The sequence below is a fragment of the Zonotrichia albicollis genome, chromosome 3 (genome assembly GCF_047830755.1).
Source record: "Zonotrichia albicollis isolate bZonAlb1 chromosome 3, bZonAlb1.hap1, whole genome shotgun sequence".
NCBI lineage: Eukaryota > Metazoa > Chordata > Aves > Passeriformes > Passerellidae > Zonotrichia > Zonotrichia albicollis.
The window spans coordinates 2,051,280-2,071,821 of NC_133821.1; the positions used below are offsets into that span (position 1 = coordinate 2,051,280).

General features: G+C 34.1%; 1 protein-coding gene across 2 annotated transcripts in view; it reads left to right on the plus strand.

Annotated features, from left to right (window-relative positions):
• EFR3B (EFR3 homolog B) overlaps positions 1-20,314 on the plus strand; it is a 63,693-nt gene extending 43,379 nt beyond the window's left edge. Inside the window, exons 16-19 of one of the 2 annotated variants that reach the window (XM_074536434.1) lie at positions 6,255-6,303; positions 14,336-14,439; positions 16,829-16,878; positions 19,864-20,314. In XM_074536434.1, coding sequence (XP_074392535.1) covers positions 6,255-6,303; positions 14,336-14,439; positions 16,829-16,878; positions 19,864-20,035 — 375 coding nt within the window. In that variant the 3' untranslated portion in view covers positions 20,036-20,314. The remainder of the gene's footprint in view (positions 1-6,254; positions 6,304-14,335; positions 14,440-16,828; positions 16,879-19,863) is intronic. The other variant, XM_074536433.1, reaches the window with a different exon arrangement.
• Positions 20,315-20,542: the final 228 nt, after the last annotated feature.

Here is a 20,542-nt window from a genome sequence, read left to right on the forward strand (position 1 = left end):
AAATTAAAAAAGGAAATTTTTAAAAATTTCTAATTTTAAAAAAATATAAAAAGGCATGGAAATTCTGTGAGGAAAGGTAAAAAAAAGAAGAATAAATTTCAAAAAAGGCACCAAAATTCCCCAAATTTATCCAAATTCTCAAATTTCCCCCAGAATTCCTGCACAAAAATCAGAAATTCTGGGGTTGGGGGGGAAAAAAGCAAAAAAAAAACCTGAAAAAACACAAAAAAAAAAACAAAAAAAAGGAAAAAAAGTGTTTAAAACAAAATAAAAATAAATTAAAAACAAAAAAAATTATTTGAAAAAAGTATTATTAAAAAAAAGCAAAAAAAACCCTGAAAAAACACGAAAAAAACCCAAAAAAAGCGTTCAAAACCAAATAAAAATTAATTTAAAATTAAAAAAAATTCTCTGAAAAAAGTATTCGAATTAAAAAGAAAAAAAGGTGGCAAAAAAATTCAAAAAGAAAAATTTAAAAAATTTCTGTTTTTAAAAAATAAAAAAAAAAAATAAAAAGGCATGGAAATTCTGTGAGGAAAGGTAAAAAAAAAAAGAAGAATAAATTTCAAAAAAGGCACCAAAATTCCCCAAATTTATCAAAATTCTCAAATTTCCCCCAGAATTGCTGCCTGAAAATCAGAAATTCTGGGGTTGGGGGAAAAAAGCAAAAAAAACCCTGAAAAAAACAGAAAAAATACCCAAAAAAAAAGTGTTCAAAGCAAAATAAAAATAAATTAAAAACAAAAAAAATTCTTTGATAAAAGTATTATCATTAAAAAGAAAAAATGGCGGCAAAAAAAAAAGAAAAAAAATGGAAAAAAAATGAAAAAAATTTTAAAAATTTCTAATTTTAAAAAATTTTTAAAAAATTTAAGAGGCATGGAAATTCTGTGAGGAAAGGTAAAAAAAAAAAAGAGTAAATTTCAAAAAAGGCACCAAAATTCCCCAAATTTATCCAAATTTCCCCCAGAATTCCTGCCTGAAAATCAGAAATTCTGGGGTTGGGGGGAAAAAAAAGCAAAAAAAACCTAAAAAAACCAAAAAAAACCCCCAAAAAAAGCGTTCAAAACAAAATTAAAATTAATTTAAAATTAAAAAAATGTCTCTGAAAAAAAATTAAAATTAAAAAGAAAAAAAGGCAGCAAAAAATGCAAAAAAAAATTCAAAAAGAAAAATTTTAAAAATTTCTAATTTAAAAAAATAAATAAAAATATAAAAAGGCATGGAAATTCTGTGAGGAAAGGTAAAAAAGAAAAAGAGTAAATTTCAAAAAAGGCACCAAAATTCCCCAAATTTATCCAAATTCCCAAATTTCCCCCCAGAATCTGCACAAAAATCAGAAATTCTGGGGTTGGGGGGAAAAAAGCAAAAAAAACCTGAAAAAACACAAAAAAAAAACCAAAAAAAAGGAAAAAAAGTGTTTAAAACAAAATAAAAATAAATTTAAAATTAAAAAAATTCTCTGAAAAAATATTAAAATTAAAAAGAAAAGAGGCACCAAAAAAGGCAAACAGTTTGAAAAGAGAAAAAACAAAAAAATTAAAAAATAAAATTAAAAAAATTGAAAGACACCAAAAAAGCAAAAAAACCAACATTCAAAAAGAAAAAAATACAAGAAAAAATAAAATTTAAAAAGCCCAAAAAAGGCAAAAAAATTAACAAAAAAAATTTTCAACATTTCTAAGTTTAAAAAGAAAAAATATAAAAAAGGCGCCAAAAAAGGAAAAATATTTTGTGGGAGAAGGAAAAATAATAAAAAAAATATCTAAATTTAAAAAGAAAAAACAAAAAAAAAAAAATGAATTAAAACCAACAAAAAATTGAATTAAATAAAGAAAAAAGTTTAAAAACAAAACAAAAAAAATAAAAAAATTAAAAAAGAAAAAATCCACATTCAAAAACCACAAAAAAGTAACAGAAAAAGCAATTTAAAACCCAAATTAAAAAAGGCAAAAATGCCAAAATTTTAAAATACCAAAAAAAAGGAAAAAACTCTGAGGAAAAGAAAGAAAACCAAAAAAGTCAGAAAAATTCAAAAAAAAAGGCCCAAAAAACAGAAAAAAAAATCGAAATTTATAAAAGAAAAAAACCAATTAAAAACTCAAATTAAAAAAGGCCAAAAATTAAGAAGAAAAATTTTTAAAAATTCTGATTTTAGAAAGAAAAATTTGAAAAATGCAGAAAAAAAGGCAGAAAATTCTAGAACAAACAACAAAGAAAAACAGGAAAAAAGCCAAAAAAATCCAAATTCCAAAAAACCCCAAAATTTAAAAGAACCCAAAAACAACAACAAAAAACCCAAATTAAAAAAAGAAAAAAAAACCAAAACCTGCAAATTCAAAATATCCCAAAACCCAAATGAAAAGGTAAAAAAGGAAGAAAAAAGCAAATTAAAATGGGCAAAAAAGGGGAAAAAATCCAACTTAAAATAGAAAAAAACCCCATAAATCTCCAAATTAAAATGGCCAAAAACACCAAAATTAAAAATTCAAAAAAAAATATTTTAAAACGCCAAAAAGAAAAAGCCACAAAATTTTAAGAGCAAAAAAAAGAATTTAAAAATTAAAAAATAAAAAAAAATTAAAAAGGCAAAAAAAGCAGAAAAACAAAATAAAATCCCTCAAAAAACCCCAAAAAATCAAATTAAAAATCCCCAAAAACAACACCAAAAAAAACCCAAATTAAAAAAAAGAAAAAAACTCCAAAAACTGCAAATTAAAAGGTAAAAAAGCAAGAAAAAAACCAAATTAAAATGGGCAAAAAAGGGGAAAAAATCAAAATAAAAATAGAAAAAAACCCCAAAAATCTCCAAATTCAAAAGACCAAAAAACTCCCAAATAAAAAGAAAAAATACTCTAAAATTAAAAATTCCAAAAAGAAAAAAAATTAAAATTCCAAAATAAAAAATCACAAAATTTTGAAAGCCAAAAAGGAAAAAGAATTTAAAAATAGAAAAATTTAAAAACTAAAAAACCAAAATTAAAAAAGGAAGAAAAAAAGCAGAAAAACAAAATAAAATCCCTCAAAAAACCCCAAAAAATCAAATTAAAAATCCCCAAAAACAACAACCAAAAAAGCCAAATTAAAAAAAGAAATAAATCCCAAAACCTGCAAATTAAAAAAATCCCAAAAGTCAAATTAAAAGGTAAAAAAGGAAGAAAAAAACTAAATTTAAAAGGGCAAAAAAGGGGAAAAAATCAAAATTAAAAAAGGAAAAAACCCAAAAATCTCCAAATGAAAAAGGCCAAAAAAACCCAAAATTAAAAATCCAAAAAGAAAAAAAATTAAAAAGCCAAAAAGAAAAAACCACAAAATTTTAAGAGCAAAAAAAAGAATTTAAAAATTAAAAAATAAAAAAACCAAAATTAAAAAAGGCAAAAAAAGCAGAAAACCAAAATAAAATCCCTCAAAAAACACCAAAAAAAATCAAATTAAAAATCCCCAAAAACATCAAAAAACCCAAATTAAAAAAAGAAAAAAACCCCAAAACCTGCAAATTAAAAAAATCCCAAAACTCAAATTAAATGGTAAAAAAGGAAGAAAAAACCAAATTAAAATGGGCAAAAAAGGGGAAAAAATCAAAATTAAAAAAGGAAAAAACCCAAAAATCTCCAAATTTAAAAGGCCAAAAAACCCCAAAATTAAAAATTCCAAAAAGAAAAAAAAAGAATTAAAAAGCCAAAAAGAAAAAAAACCACAACATTTTAAAAGCCAAAAAGAAAAAATAATTTAAATATAAAAAAATAAAAAAATAATCAATAAAACACCAAAATTAAAAAAGGCAAAAAATTAAGAAGAAAAATTTTAAAAATTTCTAATTTTAAAAAGAAAAAATAGAAAAATGCAGCAAAAAATCTGTAACAAACAAAGAAGAAAAACAAGAAAAAAGAAAAAAAATCCAAATTCCAAAAAACCCCAAAATTTAAAAGAACCCAAAAACAACAACAAAAAAAATTAAAAAAAGGAAAAAACCCCAAAACCTGCAAATTAAAAAAATCCCAAAAGTCAAATGAAAAGGTAAAAAAGGAAGAAAAAAAACAAATTTAAAAGGGCAAAAAAGGGGAAAAAAAGCCAAATTAAAAAAGAAAAAAACCCAAAAATCTCCAAATTAAAAAGGCCAAAAAACCCCAAAATTAAAAATTCCAAAAAGAAAAAAAAAACAAATTAAAAAGCCAAAAAGAAAAAAACCCAAAATTTTAAAAGCCAAAAAGAAAAAAGAATTTAAAAATAAAATAAATTAAAAAATAATAAAAAAAAAACAAAATTAAAAAAGGCAAAAAAACTCAGAAAAAACCAAAATAAAACCCCAAAAAATCAAATTAAAAATCCCCTAAAACATCAGAAAACTGAATTCAAAACCAAACAAAAAAAACCCCAAAAGCAGAAAAAAATTTTAAGTCAAGAAATGAAAACAAAAAAAAGAAATTGTAAAAAAATCCAAAATTAAAAAAGGAAAAAAACCCAAAACCATAAAATAAAATAAAATAAATTAAAATAAAATAAAATAAAATAAAAGTAAATTCCCACAAAATGCCCCCAAAAAACCTTGTAAAATTAAAATAAATTAAATTAAATTAAAATCTCACCAAAAACCCATAAAAACAAGTCAAATCAAATAAAAGTAAAATCCCACAAAATGCCCCCCAAAAAACCCTGTAAAAATAAATAAATTAAAATTAAATTAAATTAAATTAAATTTAAATTCCCACAAAAAAAACCATAAAATAAAATAAAATAAAATAAAATAAAATAATATAAAATAAAATAAAAGTAAAATCCCACAAAATCCCCCCAAAAACCCTTGTAAAATTAAATTAAATTAAATTAAGTTACATTAAATTAAATTCAATTAAATTAAAGTAAAATCTCACCAAAAAAACCCATAAAATAAAATAAAATAAAATACAATAAAATAAAATAAAAATCCCCAAAAATCCTAAAAAATTTCAGGCTGGAATTTTTTGGGATTTTCCCAGAATTTGAATATTTTGGGGAATTTTTGTGGGGATTTTCTTTATTTTTGGGATTTGGGTTTTTGGGGCCATTTGGGATTTTTTAATTTTTTATTTGGGATTTTTGGGGTTTTTTTGGGGGGGATTTTGGGATATTTCAGAATTGGGATTTGGGATTTTTGGGGATTTTTTTGGGATTTTTTGGAGGAATTTTTGGGGGGAATTTGGAAAATTTCAGAATTGGGATTTTTGGGATTTTTTGGGGTTTTTGGAGGAATTTTTGTGGGATTTTCTTTATTTTTGGGATTTGGGTTTTTTGGGGCCATTTGGGATTTTTTTTATTTGGGATTTTTGGGTTTTTTTGGGGGAATTTTGGAAAATTTCAGAATTGGGATTTTTGGGATTTTTTGGGATTTTTGGAGGAATTTTTTTTGGATTTTCTTTATTTTTGGGATTTGGGTTTTTTGGGGCCATTTGGGATTTTTTATTTGGGATTTTTGGGAATTTCTTGGGGGGGATTTTGGGATATTTCAGAATTGAGATTTGGGATTTTTTGGGATTTTTTGGGGATTTTTGGAGGAATTTTTGGGGATTTTCTTTATTTTTGGGATTTGGGTTTTTGGGGCCATTTGGGATTTTTTTAGTTTTTTATTTGGGATTTTTGGGGGTTTTTTGGGGGGGATTTTGGGATATTTCAGAATTGGGATTTTTTGGGGGATTTTTTGGGATTTTTGGAGGAATTTTTTGGGATTTTCTTTATTTTTGGGATTTGGGGTTTTTTGGGGGCATTTGGGATTTTTTTTTTTTATTTGGGATTTTCCCAGAATTGGAATTTTTGGGATTTTTTGGGGGGATTTTGGGATATTTCAGAATTGAGATTTTTGGGATTTTTTGGGATTTTTTGGGATTTTTGGAGGAATTTTTTGGGATTTTCTTTATTTTTGGGATTTGGGTTTTTTGGGGCCATTTGGGATTTTTTTATTTTTTATTTGGGATTTTTGGGATTTTTTTTGGGATTTTTGGAGGAATTTTTAAGGAAAATTTGAGGGTTTTGGGATTTCTTTAGGATTTCCCTTCAATGGGGATTTTGGGGTTTTTTTCCAGAATTGGAATTTTTGTGGATTTTTTTTTATTTTGGGGAGAATTTGAGGTTTATTTGAATTTCCCCAGATTTGGGAATTTTTGGGGTTTTTTTGGGGGGGTTTAGGGATTTTCCCAGAATTGGGAATTTTGGGATTTTTTGTGGGAATTTGGGATTTTTTGGGATTTTCCCAGAATTTGATCCCAAATTTTGTTTTCCAGAGAGCCCCGGCTGAGGAAATCACCTACGAGACCCTGAAAAAAGCCATCGGTGAGCAGGAATTTGGGAATTTTTGGGTTTTTTGGGAATTTTTTGGGATTTTTGGGTTTTAGGGGTTTTGAGGGATTTTTAGGAGAAATTTTTGGGTTTTTTTGAAGGATAATGAGGTTTTTTGGGGAATTTTTTTTGGAATTTTTTGGAATTTTTTTTTGAATTATTTTGAAATTTTTTTGAATTTTTTTGAATTTTTATGTGGGTTTTGGGGGGATTATTTGGGATTTTTTAAAGGATTTTATAGGAGAAGTTTTGGGGAATTTTTTTGAATTTTTATGGGGGTTTTTGGGGGATTATTTGGGATTTTTTAAAGGATTTTGTAGGAGAATTTTTGGGGGATTTTTGGGACCTTTATGGGGTTGAGTTTTTTAAGGATTTTGGGGAGAATTTGGGGAATTTTTTGGGGAATTTTTTTGAATTTTTATTGGGTTTGGGGGATTTGTGGGGTTTTTTTAAAGGATTTTGGGGGGATTTTATGGGGGGATTTTTTAGGGGAAATTTTGGGGTTTTTTTGAAGGATACCGAGTTTTTTGGGGGAATTTTTTGGGAATTTTTTTGAAATTTTTTTGAATTTTTATGGGGGTTTTGGGGGGATTATTTGGGATTTTCTAAAGGATTTTGTAGGGGAATTTTTTGGGAATTTTTGGGACCTTTATGGGGTTGAGTTTTTTAAGGATTTTGTGGAGAATTTGGGGAATTTTTTGGAGAATTTTTTCAAATTTTTATAGGGTTTGTGGGGTTTTTTTAAAGGATTTGGGGGGATTTTATGGGGGATTTTTAGGGATTTTTGGGATTTAGGGGTTTTGAGGGATTTTTAGGGGAAATTTTGGGTTTATTTCAAGGATACTGAGGTTTTTTGGGGAATTTTTTTGGAATTTTTTGGAATTTTTTTTGAATTTTTTTGGAAATTTTTTTGAATTTTTTTGGAATATTTATGGGGGTTTGGGGGGATTATTTGGGATTTTTGAAAGGATTTTATAGGAGAATTTTTGGGAATTTTTGGGACCTTTATGGGGTTGACTTTTTAAGGATTTTGGGGAGAATTTGGGGAATTTTTTGGGCGATTATTTTTGAATTTTTATAGGGTTTGGGGGATTTGTGGGGTTTTTTAAAGGATTTTTGGGGATTTTTAGGGATTTTTGGGTTTTAGGGGTTTTGAGGGATTTTTAGGGGAAATTTTTGGGTTTATTTGAAGGATACTGAGGTTTTTTGGGGAATTTTTGTGAATTTTTTTGGAATTTTTTGAATTTTTGGGGGATTTTTTGGAATTTTTTTGGAATTTTTTTGAATTTTTATGGGGGTTTTGGGGGGATTATTTGGGATTTTTTAAAGGATTTTATAGGAGAATTTTTGGGGAATTTTTTTGGAATTTTTTTGGATTTTTTTTAAATTTTTTTTAAATTTTATTTGAATTTTTTTGAATTTTTATGGGGGTTTTGGGGGGATTATTTGGGATTTTTTAAAGGATTTTATAGGAGAATTTTTGGGGAATTTTTTTGGGATTTTTGGGACCTTTATGGGGTTGAGTTTTTTAAGGATTTTGGGGAGAATTTTGGGAAATTTTTTGGAGAATTTTTTCGAATTTTTTAGGATTTGTGGGTTTTTTTAAAGGATTTTGGGGGGATTTTTTGGGATTTTTGGGTTTTAGGGGTTTTGAGGGATTTTTAGGAGAAACTTTTGGGTTTATTTGAAGGATACTGAGGTTTTTTGGGGAATTTTTTTGGAATATTTGGAATTTTTTTTTGAATTATTTTGAAATTTTTTTGAATTTTTTTGAATTTTTATGTGGGTTTTGGGGGATTATTTGGGATTTTTTAAAGGATTTTATAGGAGAAGTTTTGGGGGAATTTTTGGGAATTTTTGGGACCTTTATGGGGTTGAGTTTTTTAAGGATTTTGGGGAGAATTTGGGAAATTTTTTGGAGAATTTTTTCGAATTTTTTTTAGGATTTGGGGGGTTTTTTTAAAGGATTTGGGGGGATTTTATGGGGGATTTTTTTGGATTTTTGGGTTTTTGGGGTTTTGAGGGATTTTTGGGGGAATTTTTTGGGTTTATTTGAAGGATACCGAGGTTTTTTGGGGAATTTTTTTGGGATTTTTTTGAAATTTTTTTTAATTTTTTTTTAATTTTTTTGAATTTTTTATGGGGGTTTTGGGAGGATTATTTGGGATTATTTAAGGGATTTTGTAGGAGAATTTTTGGGAGATTTTTTTGGATTTTTGGGACCTTTATGGGGTTGAGTTTTTTAAAGATTTTGGGGAGAATTCGAGGAATTTTTTGGGATTTTTTTTGAATTTTTATAGGGTTTGGGGGATTTGTGGGGTTTTTTAAAGGATTTTGGGGGGTTTTATGGGGGGATTTTTGGGATTTTTGGGGTTTTAGGGGTTTTGAGGGATTTTTAGGGGAAATTTTTGGGTTTATTTGAAGGATACTGAGGTTTTTTGGGGGAATTTTTTGTGAATTTTTTGGAATTTTTTTGATTTTTTTTTTTCTGAAATTTTTTGAATTTTTTTTAAATTTTTTTGGAATTTTTATGGGGGTTTGGGGGGATTTTTTGGGATTTTTGGGTTTTAGGGGTTTTGAGGGATTTTTAGGGGAAATTTTGGGTTTATTTGAAGGATACTGAGGTTTTTAAGGGGAATTTTTTGTGAATTTTTTTGAATTTTTTTGAATTTTTATGTGGGTTTTGGGGGAATTATTTGGGATTTTTTAAAGGATTTTATAGGAGAAGTTTTGGGGAATTTTTTTGAATTTTTTTGAATTTTTATGTGGGTTTTGGGGGAATTATTTGGGATTTTTTAAAGGATTTTGTAGGAGAATTTTTGGGGAATTTTTTGGGAATTTTTGGGACCTTTATGGGGTTGAGTTTTTTAAGGATTTTGGGGAGAATTTGGGAAATTTTTTGGAGAATTTTTTCGAATTTTTTTAGGATTTGTGGGGGTTTTTTAAAGGATTTGGGGGGATTTTATGGGGGATTTTTTTGGATTTTTGGGTTTTAGGGGTTTTGAGGGATTTTTAGGGGAAATTTTTGGGTTTATTTGAAGGATACTGAGGTTTTTTGGGGAATTTTTTGGGGATTTTTTTGAAATTTTTTTTAATTTTTTTTTTAATTTTTTTGAATTTTTATGGGGGTTTTGGGGGATTATTTGGGATTTTTTAAAGGATTTTATAGGAGAATTTTTGGGGGAATTTTTGGGATTTTTGGAACCTTTATGGGGTTGAGTTTTTTAAGGATTTTGGGGAGAATTTGGGGAATTTTTTGGGGAATTTTTTTGAATTTTTATTGGGTTTGGGGGATTTGTGGGGTTTTTTTAAAGGATTTTGGGGGGATTTTATGGGGGGATTTTTTAGGGGAAATTTTGGGGTTTTTTTGAAGGATACCGAGTTTTTTGGGGGAATTTTTTGGAATTTTTTTGAAATTTTTTTGAATTTTTATGGGGGTTTTGGGGGGATTATTTGGGATTTTCTAAAGGATTTTGTAGGGGAATTTTTTGGGAATTTTTGGGACCTTTATGGGGTTGAGTTTTTTAAGGATTTTGTGGAGAATTTGGGGAATTTTTTGGATAATTTTTTCAAATTTTTATAGGGTTTGTGGGGTTTTTTTTAAAGGATTTTGGGGGGGATTTTATGGGGGGATTTTTTGGGATTTTTGGGTTTTAGGAGTTTTGAGGGATTTTTAGGGGAAATTTTTGGGTTTTTTTGAAGGATACCGAGGTTTTTTGGGGGAATTTTTTGTGAATTTTTTTGGAATTTTTTGGAATTTTTTTGGAATTTTTTTGAATTTTTATGGGGGTTTTGGGGGGATTATTTGGGATTTTCTAAAGGATTTTATAGGAGATTTTTTGGGGAATTTTTGGGAATTTTTGGGACCTTTATGGGGTTGAGTTTTTTAAGGATTTTGGGGAGAATTTGGGGAATTTTTTGGAGAATTTTTTGAATTTTTATAGGGTTTGGGGGATTTGTGGGGTTTTTTAAAGGATTTTGGGGGGATTTTTTGGGATTTTTGGGTTTTAGGGGTTTTGAGGGATTTTTAGGGGAAATTTTTGGGTTTTTTTGAAGGATACTGAGGTTTTTTGGGGGAATTTTTTTGGAATTTTTTGGAATTTATTTTTAATTTTTTTGAATTTTTTTTGGATTTTTTTTGAATTTTTATGGGGGTTTTGGGGGGATTATTTGGGATTTTTTAAAGGATTTTATAGGAGAATTTTTGGGGGATTTTTTGGGAATTTTTGGGACCTTTATGGGGTTAAATTTTTTAAGGATTTTGGGGAGAATTTGGTGAATTTTTTGGGAATTTTTTTGAATTTTTATAGGGTTTGGGGAGATTTGTGGGGTTTTTTAAAGGATTTTGGGGGGATTTTATGGGGGATTATTGGGAATGTTTTTGGATTTTATGGAGGTTTCTTGGGGGGATTATTTGGGGGTTTTTAAAGGATTTTGGGGAGTTTTTTGGAGAATTTTTGGGACTTTTATGAGGTTTTGGGGGGTGGATTTGATGTTTTTATGGATTTTTGGGGAGGATTTTTGGGAATTTTTAAAACTGTGAGAATTATTTCAATTTTTATAGGGTTTGGGGGTGAATTTTTGGGGTTTTTTGGGGATTCTTAGGGATTTTGGGGCAATTTTTGGAGATTTTTAAATGGAGTTTTTGTGGGGGATTTTTGTTTTTTTTTTTTTAAGGATTTTTGGGAATTCTTTGGGATTTTTAGGGGTTTTTGGGGGGGAATTTTTGTGAGTCAATTGGGAATGTTTTGAGATTTGTTTTCCCAATTTTTCCCCCATTATTTCCCCCATTATTCCCCCATTATTCCCCATTATTTCCCCCATTATTCCCCATTATTCCCCATTATTCCCCATTATTCCCCATTATTCCCCCCATTATTTCCCCCATTATTTCCCCCATTATTCCCCCATTATTCCCCATTATTTCCCCATTATTCCCCATTATTTCCCCCATTATTCCCCCATTATTTTTCCATTATTTCCCCCATTATTTCCCCCATTATTTCCCCATTATTTCCCATTATTTCCCCCATTATTCCCCATTATTTCCCCCATTATTTCCCCCATTATTCCCCATTATTCCCCCCATTATTTCCCCCATTTCCCCCATTATTTCCCCCATTATTTCCCCCATTATTTCCCCATTATTTCCCCCGTTATTTCCCCATTCTTTTCCCCATTGCCGTATTTCCCATTTTCTCAATTATTTTCCCCATTTTTTTTTTCATTTCCATTTTCCCCTTGCCGGTTTCCCTATTTTTCCCCCATTATTTTTCCTATTGCCATTTCCCATTTTTTATCCGTTATTTCCCCCATTGCCGGTTTTCCCATTTTGCCCATTTTTCCCCCATTTTTCCCATTTCCCCCATTTTTGCCCCCTTTATTTTCCCCCAATTTTTCCCATTATTTTCCCCCAATTTTTTCCATTATTTTCCCCCATTTTTTTCCCATTTTCCCTGGTTTTTCCCCCATTATTTCCCCCATTATTTCCCCCATTATTTCCCCCATTATTCCCCATTTTTCCTTCCATTTTTCCCCCATTTTTTCCCATTATTTTTTGCCCCATTTCCCCCATTATTTCCCCCATTATTCCCCATTATTCCCCATTATTCCCCCATTATTTCCCCCATTATTCCCCATTATTTCCCCCATTATTTCCCATTATTTCCCCCATTATTCCCCATTATTTCCCCCATTATTCCCCCATTATTTCCCCCATTACTCCCCCATTATTTCCCCATTATTTCCCATTATTTCCCCCATTATTCCCCCATTATTCCCCATTTTTCCTTCCATTTTTCCCCCATTTTTTCCCATTATTTTTTGCCCCATTATTTCCCCATTATTTCCCCCATTATTCCCCCATTATTTCCCCCATTATTCCCCCATTATTTCCCCCATTATTCCCCCATTTTTCCCCATTTTTGCCCCATTTTTTCCCCCATATTTTCCCGCATTTTTCCCATTTTCTGCCCAAATTTTTTGCCCATTTTTTCCCATTTTCCTGCATTTCTTGCCCCTTTTTTCCCATTTCCCCCATTATTTTTTGCCCAATTTTCCCCAATTGCCCCCCTTTTTTCCCCATTTCCCCCTATTTTTTCCTCATTTTCTGCCCCATTTTTCCCATTTTCCCCCATTATTTCCCCCATTATCCCCCATTATTTCCCCCATTATTCCCCCATTATTCCCCATTATTCCCCATTATTCCCCATTATTCCCCATTATTCCCCCATTATTCCCCATTATCCCCCATTATTTCCCCCATTATTCCCCCATTATTCCCCATTATTCCCCATTATTCCCCATTATTCCCCATTATTCCCCATTATTCCCCATTATTCCCCCATTATTTCCCCATTATTTCCCCCATTATTCCCCATTATTTCCCCCATTATTCCCCATTATTTTCCCCATTATTTTCCCCATTATTTCCCCCATTATTTCCCCCATTATTTCCCCCATTATTCCCCATTATTTCCCCCATTATTTCCCCCATTATCCCCCATTATTCCCCCATTATTCCCCATTATTCCCCCATTATTCCCCATTATTCCCCATTATTTCCCCCATTATTTCCCCCATTATCCCCCATTATTCCCCCATTATTCCCCCATTATTTCCCCCATTATTCCCCATTATTCCCCATTATTCCCCCATTATTCCCCCATTATTCCCCCCATTATTTCCCCATTATTCCCCATTATTCCCCATTATTCCCCATTATTTCCCCCATTATTTCCCCCATTATTTCCCTCATTATTTTCCCCATTATTTCCCCCATTATTTCCCTCATTATTTTCCCCATTATTCCCCATTATTCCCCATTATTTCCCCATTATTTCCCCATTATTCCCCCATTATTTCCCCCATTATTCCCCCATTATTTCCCCATTATTCCCCACATTATTCCCCCCATTATTCCCCCATTATTTCCCCATTATTTCCCCCATTATTTCCCCCATTATTTCCCCATTCTTTTCCCCATTTTCCCAATGCCATTTTTTCCATTACTTTCCTTATTATTTTCCCCATTATTTCCCCCATTATTTCCCCCGTTATTTCCCCCATTCTTTTTCCCATTGCCGTATTTCCCATTTTCCCCATTATTTTCCCCATTGTTTTTCCCATTATTTTCCCATTCCTTTTCCCATTTTTCCCATTGCCATTTTCTCCATTCTTTTCCCTTTGCCCTTTTCCCTGGTTTTCCCCCATTATTTTTCCCTTATTTTCCCCATCGTTTTCCCATTGCCATTTCCTATTTTTTCCCGTTATTTTCCCCTGTTATTTCCCTCATTCTTTTCCCCATCATTTTCCCATTTCCCCTGGTATTTCCCCCATTATTTCCCCATTCTTTTCCCCCATTCTTTTCCCCATTTTCCCATTGCCATTTTTTCCATTACTTTCCTTATTATTTTCCCCATTGTTTTTCCCATTTTCCCCATTCTTTTCCCCCTTCTTTTCCCCGTCATTTTCCCATTTCCCCCATTATTTTCCCCCAATTTTTCCCATTATTTTCCCCCATTTTTTTCCATTTTCCCCATTTTTTCCCCCATTTTTCCCCTATTTTTTCCCCATTTTGTGCCTAATTTTTTCCCATTTCCCCCCATTATTTTCCCTGTTATTTTCCCCATTCTTTTTCCCATTTTTCCCCCATATTTTCCCCTTTTTTCCCCCCTTTTCCCCCCATTTTTTCCCCATTTTCTGCCCCATTTTATCCCTTTTTGCCCCATTTTCCCCAATTTTTCCCCATTATTTTCCCCCTTTTTTGCCGCATTTTTTCCCATTTTCCCCCATTATTTCCCCCATTTTTTCCCTATTATTTTTCCCTCCTTTCCCCCAATTTTTTCCCCATTATTTTCCCCTATTTTCCGCCCCAATTTTTCCCATTTTCCCCAATTTTCCCCATTATTTTCCCCCTTTTTTTGCCCCATTTTTTTCCCATTTCCCCCCATTTTTGCCCCATTTTCCCCCATTTTTCCCCCATTATTCCCCATTATTTCCCCCATTATTCTCTCCCCCCTCCCAGCGGACAGCGTGGCGGCCGAGGAGCAGGCCCGGGAGCGGCGGCGGCTGCAGCTGCGCTTCCAGAAGGCTCCGTTCGAGGAGATCGCCGCGCACTGTGGGGCCAGGGTAGGGAATCAATCAATTAATTAATTAATTAATCTGGGAATTAATCCAGAAATCCGGGAATTCAATCACACTGCGGGGCCAGGGTCAGTCAATTAACCTGGGAATTAATCCATAAATCCGGGAATCCAATCGCACTGCGGGGCCAGGGTAGGGAATCAATTAATTAATTAATTAATCTGGGAATTAATCCATTAATCCAATCACACTGCGGGGCCAGGGTGAGCAATCAATTAATTAATTAATTAATCTGGGAATTAATCCATCAATCCAATCACACTGCGGGGCCAGGGTAGGGAATCAATTAATTAATTAATCTGGGAATGCAATCAATTAATCCAGGAATTCAATCACACTGCGGGGCCAGGGTCAGAATTCAGTCAATTAATCCATTAATCCAGGAATTCAATCATCACACTGCGGGGCCAGGGTAGGGAATCAATTAATTAATCCATTAATCTGGGAATTAATCCATAAATCCGGGAATTCAATCACACTGCGGGGCCAGGGTCAGAATGCAATCCATAAATCCAGGAATGCAATCAATTAATCTGGGAATTCAATCAATTAATTCGGGAATAAGTCCAGGAAAAAATATGGGAATTAAATAAATTAATCCTGGAATAAATCTGGGAATGCAATCAATTCATCCGGAATAAATCCGGGAATAAATCTGGGAATTCAGTCAATTAATCCAGGAATAAATCTGGGCATTATCACAGAAATAAATCCAGGAATAAATCTGGGAATTAAATGAATTAATCTGGGAATAAATCCCAGGAATAAATCTGGGAATTAAATGAATTAATTTGGGAATCAATATGGGAATTAAATAAATAAGTCCACGAATAAATCTGGGGAAAAATCCGAGAATTCAATCAATTAATCCGGGAATAAATCTGGGAATAAATCTGGGAATAAATCTGGGAATTCAATCAATTAATCTGGGAATAAATCTGGGAATAAATCCGGGAATAAATCTGGGAATTCAATCAATTAATCTGGGAATAAATCCGGGAATAAATCCATAAATCCAGCAATAAATCTGGTAATTAAATTAATCAGAAATAAATTTGGGAATTAAAGAAATTAATCCGGGAATAAATCCAGGAATAAATTATCCTGGGAAAAAATCCAGTAATAGACCTGGGATTAAATCTGGAAAAAGTCCAGGAATAAATTATCCCAGGAATAAATCTGGGAATTATTTCAGGAATTAATCCGGGAATTATCCCAGGAATAAATCCAGGAATAAATCCTAGAATTAAGTAAATTAATCCAGGAATAAATCAGGAAATAAATCCAGGAATTTAATAAATTAATCCAGGAATAAATCTGGGAAATAAATAAATTAATCCAGGAGTAAATCAGGGAATTAAATAAATTAATCTGGGAATAAATCTGGGAATTATCCTGGGAATAAATCCAAGAATAAATCTGGGAATTAAATGAATGAATCCAGGAATAAACCTGGGAATTCAATCAATTAATCCAGGAATAAATCTGGGAATAAACCTGGGAATTCAATCAATTAATCCTGGAATAACTCCGGGAAAAAAATTTGGGAATTACATAAAATAATCTGGGAAAAAAATCTGGGAATTAAATCAATTGATCAGGAATAAATCTGGGAATTATCCTGGGAATAAATCTGGGAATAAATCTGGGAATTCAAAAAATTAATGCAGGAATAAATCCCGGGAATAAATCTGGGAATTCCACCAGGAATAAATCTGGGAAAAAGCCCCGGAATAAATTTGGGAATAAATCTGGGAATTATCCCAGCAATAAATCTGGGAATAAATTGGGAATTATCCTGGGAATAAATTTGGGAATAAATCTGGGAATAAATCTGGGAATTATCCCGGGAATAAATTAGGAATAAACATGGGAATAAATCAGGGAATTATCCTGGGAATAAATCAGGGAATTATCCTGGGAATAAGTCCGGGAATAAATCTGGGAATAATCCCAGGAATAAATTGGGAATTATCCTGGAAGTAAATCTGGGAATTATGCCAGGAATAAATTTGGGAATAAATCCGGGAATGGGAACTTTGGGGCGGAGCCAGGGAAGGGCTGGATTTGGGAATCTCAAGTGAGAAAACCCCAAAAATTCCAAAAGGGGGAAAAATCCCACGGGAATTCCTGCTTTTCCTTGGGAATGAGAATTCCTGCTTTTCCCCAATTCCCGCTTTTCCCTTGGGAACGAAAATTCCCATTTTTCCCCAATTCCCAGGAATGAGTTTCCATTTCCTATTCCCGCTCACCAATTCCCATTGCTCGCTGTCCCCGTTAATTAATTAATTCATTAGCTCGTTAATGACTCCCGTTAGTTAATGAGGCGGTTAATTAAGTGATTAATTAATTAATTAATTAATTAATCCTGCAGGCGTCGCTGCTGCAGAGCAAACTCAACCAGATCCTGCAGATCAACGTCCGGTGAGGGAATGCGGGAATTTGGGGAATTCTGGGAATTTTGGGAATTTGGGAATTTGGGGAAATTTGGGGAATTTGGGGAATTTGGGAATGTGGGGAATTGGGAAATTTGGGAATGTGGGAAATTTGGGGAAATTTGGGAATGTGGGGAATTGGAGAATTTGAGAAATTTGGGGGAATTTTGGGAATGTGGGAAATTTGGGGAAATTTGGGAATGTGGGGAATTTGGGAATGTGGGGAATTTGGGAAATTTGGGGAATTGGGGAATTTGGGAATGTGGGGAATTGGGGAATTTGGGAAATTTGGGGAATTTGGGAATGTGGGGAATTTGGGGAAATTTTGGGAATGTGGGGAATTGGGGAATTTGGGAATGTGGGGAATTGGGGAATTTTGGGAATGTGGGGAATTTGGGGAAATTTTGGGAATGTGGGGAATTGGGGAATTTGGGAATGTGGGGAATGTGGGAAATTTGGGAAATTTGGGGATTTGGGGAATTTGGGAATGTGGGGAATTGGGGAATGTGGGGAATTGGGGAATTTTGGGAATGTGGGAAATTTGGGGAATTTGGGGAAATTTGGGAATTGGGGAATTTGGGAATGTGGGGAATTTGGGGAAATTTGGGAATGTGGGGAATTTGGGGAAATTTTGGGAATGTGGGAAATTTGGGGAAATTTGGGAATGTGGGGAATGTGGGAAATTGGGGAATGTAGGAAATTTGGGGAATTTGGGAATGTGGGGAATTGGGGAATTTGGGAATTTGGGGAAATTTGGGAAATTGGGGAATGTGGGGAATTGGGGAATTTGGGAAATTTGGGGAATTTGGGAATGTGGGGAATTGGGGAATGTGGGGAAATTTGGGAATGTGGGGAATTGGGGAATTTTGGGAATGTGGGGAATTGGGGAATGTGGGGAATTTGGGGAAATTTGGGGAAATTTGGGAATTTGGGAAATTTGGGGAAATTGGGAATGTGGGGAATTCGGGAATTTGGGAATGTGGGGAATTTGGGGAAATTTGGGGAAATTGGGAATGTGGGAAATCAGGGGAAATTGGGAATGTGGGGAATTCGGGAATTTGGGGAAATTTGGGGAAATTTGGGAATTTGGGAAATTTGGGGAAATTGGGAATGTGGGGAATTCGGGAATTTGGGGAAATTGGGGAAATTTGGGAATGTGGGGAATTTGGGAGTTTTGGGGAATTTGGGAATGTGGGGAATGTGGGAAATTTGGGAATTTGGGGATCGGGGATTTGGGAAATTTGGGAATTCAGCAATGGGGGAATGAGGGGGAATGTGGGAATGACAGAATTCAGGAATTTGGGATCGGGAATTTGGGATTGGGATTGGGAATTGGGGAAGGAGCCAGGATTTGGGATGGGTGATGGAATTTGGGAATTGGAGCGGGAATTTGGGATCAGGGATGGGGATTTGGAGTTTGGGAATGGGGACTTGGGATCAGGGATTCGGGAATTTGGGAATGAGAATGGGAATTTGGGATCAGGAATTTGGGGACAGGAATGTGGGAATGGGGACGGGATTTGGGAATGGGAACAGGAATTCCAGAATGGGAATGGGAATTTGGGATCAGGAATGTGGGAATGGGGATTGGGAGTTTGGGAATGGGGACAGGAATTTGGGAATGGGAATTTGGGATTGGGGCTGGGAATTTGGGATCAGATTTGGGAATGTGGGATCGGGGACAGAAATGTGGGATTTGGGGATGGGATTGGGAAATGGGGAGGGGACGTTGGGATTGGGAATGGGAATTTGGGATTGGGAATTCAGGATCAGGGTTGGGAATGTGGGATTGGGAATTTGGGATTGGGATGGGAATTTGGGAATTTGGGATTGGGAATTTGGGATTGGGAATTCAGGATCAGGGTCGGGAATTTGGGATTTGGAATTTGGGATTTGGGATTGGGAATTTGGGATTTTGGGATTGGTAACGGGGAATTTGGGAATTCCTGCTGTTCCTGCCTGAAACTTTCTTTTTCTCCCCTTTTTTTCCCATCCCAAATCCCAATTCCCTGCCCCAAATTCCCACTTTTTCCCATCCCAAATTCCCACTTTTCCCACCCAAAATCCCATTCCCCATTTCCCAAATTCCCACCCCAAACTCCCACTTTTCCCACCCCAAATCCCCATTTTTCCCATCCCATTTTCCATTCCCATTTCAATTTCCCACCCCAAATTCCCAATTTTCCCACCCCAAATCCCAATTTTCCCAAATCCCAATTCCCTACCCCAAATTCCCATTTTTCCCACCCCAAATCCCAATTCCCATCCCAAATTCCCAATTTTCTCACCCCAAATTCCCAATTCTCCCATCCCAATTTCCCACCCCAAATTCCCACTTTTCCTACCCCAAATTTCCAATTTTCCTCCCCTAAATCCCCAATTTTCCCATCCCAAATCCCAATTTTCCCACCCCAAATCCCATTCCCATCCCAATTTTCCCACCCCAAATTCCCAATTTTTCCACCCCAAATCCCTTGCCAATCCCAATTTTCCATCCCAAATCCCATTCCCATCCCAAATTTTCCCACCTGAAATTCCCACTTTTCCCACCGCAAATTTTCCCATCCCAAATTCCAATTTTCCCACCTCAAATTCCTGTTTTTCCCACCCCAAATCCCATTCCCAATCCCAAATTCCCACCCCACATCCCCTTTTCCCACCCCAAATTCCCACTTTTCCCACCCCAAATCCCAATTTTCCCAAATCCCAATTCCCTACCCCAAATTCCTGTTTTTCCCACCCCAAATCCCATTCCCATCCCAAATTCCCAATTTTCCCATCCCAAATCCCATTCCCAAATCCCAATTTCCTACCCCAAATTCCCACTTTTCCCACCCCAAATTCCCACTTTTCCCACCTCGAATTCCCACTTTTCCCACCCCAAATTTTCCCACCCCAAATCCCAATTCCCCACCCCAAATTCCCACTTTTCCCACATTCCCACTTTTCCCATTTTTCCTGATTTCCCCCCCAGGCCACCTCCGAGTCCCTCGGGCGCCGTCTCGGCCGTGCTGGGCCCGTCCCAAAATTCCCAACATTCCCACAATTCCCAAAATTCCCACAATTCCCAAAATTCCCAACATTCCCAGCAGCCGCCCTCCATCCCGGTGTACGAGATGAAATTCCCGGATCTCTGCGTCTACTGAACCTTCCGGAAGTTCCGAAATTCCCAAAATTCCCAAATTCCCAAAATTCCAAATTTCCCTCGGCAGCACCGATTGGGTTTTGGGATCTTTCCTCATTTTCCTGGGATTTCCTGGGAATTTTTTGGGATCATTTCAGGTTTTCCTGGGATTTCCTGAGGGTTTTTTTGGGGTTTTCCTGGGATTCTCACAGGGAATTTTTTTTTTGGATTTTCCTGGAATTTTCTGGGGTTTTTCTCAGATTCTTTGGGGTTTTTTTGGGGACTGTTCTGGGTTTTCTGGGTTTTCCTGAGGTTTTTTGGGAATTCTTGAGATTTTTTTGCGGCTATTTTTTTTTGGGATCGTTTTGGGTTTTCCTAGGATTCTCCAGGGATTTTTTTTGGGATTGTCTCCATTTTTTCTGGGATATTTTTTGGGATCCTCCCCTGGTTTTCCTGGGATTCTCTGGGGTTTCTTTTGGGATCATCCTGAGGTTTTTTGGGGTTTTCCTGGAATTTTCTGGGATTCTTC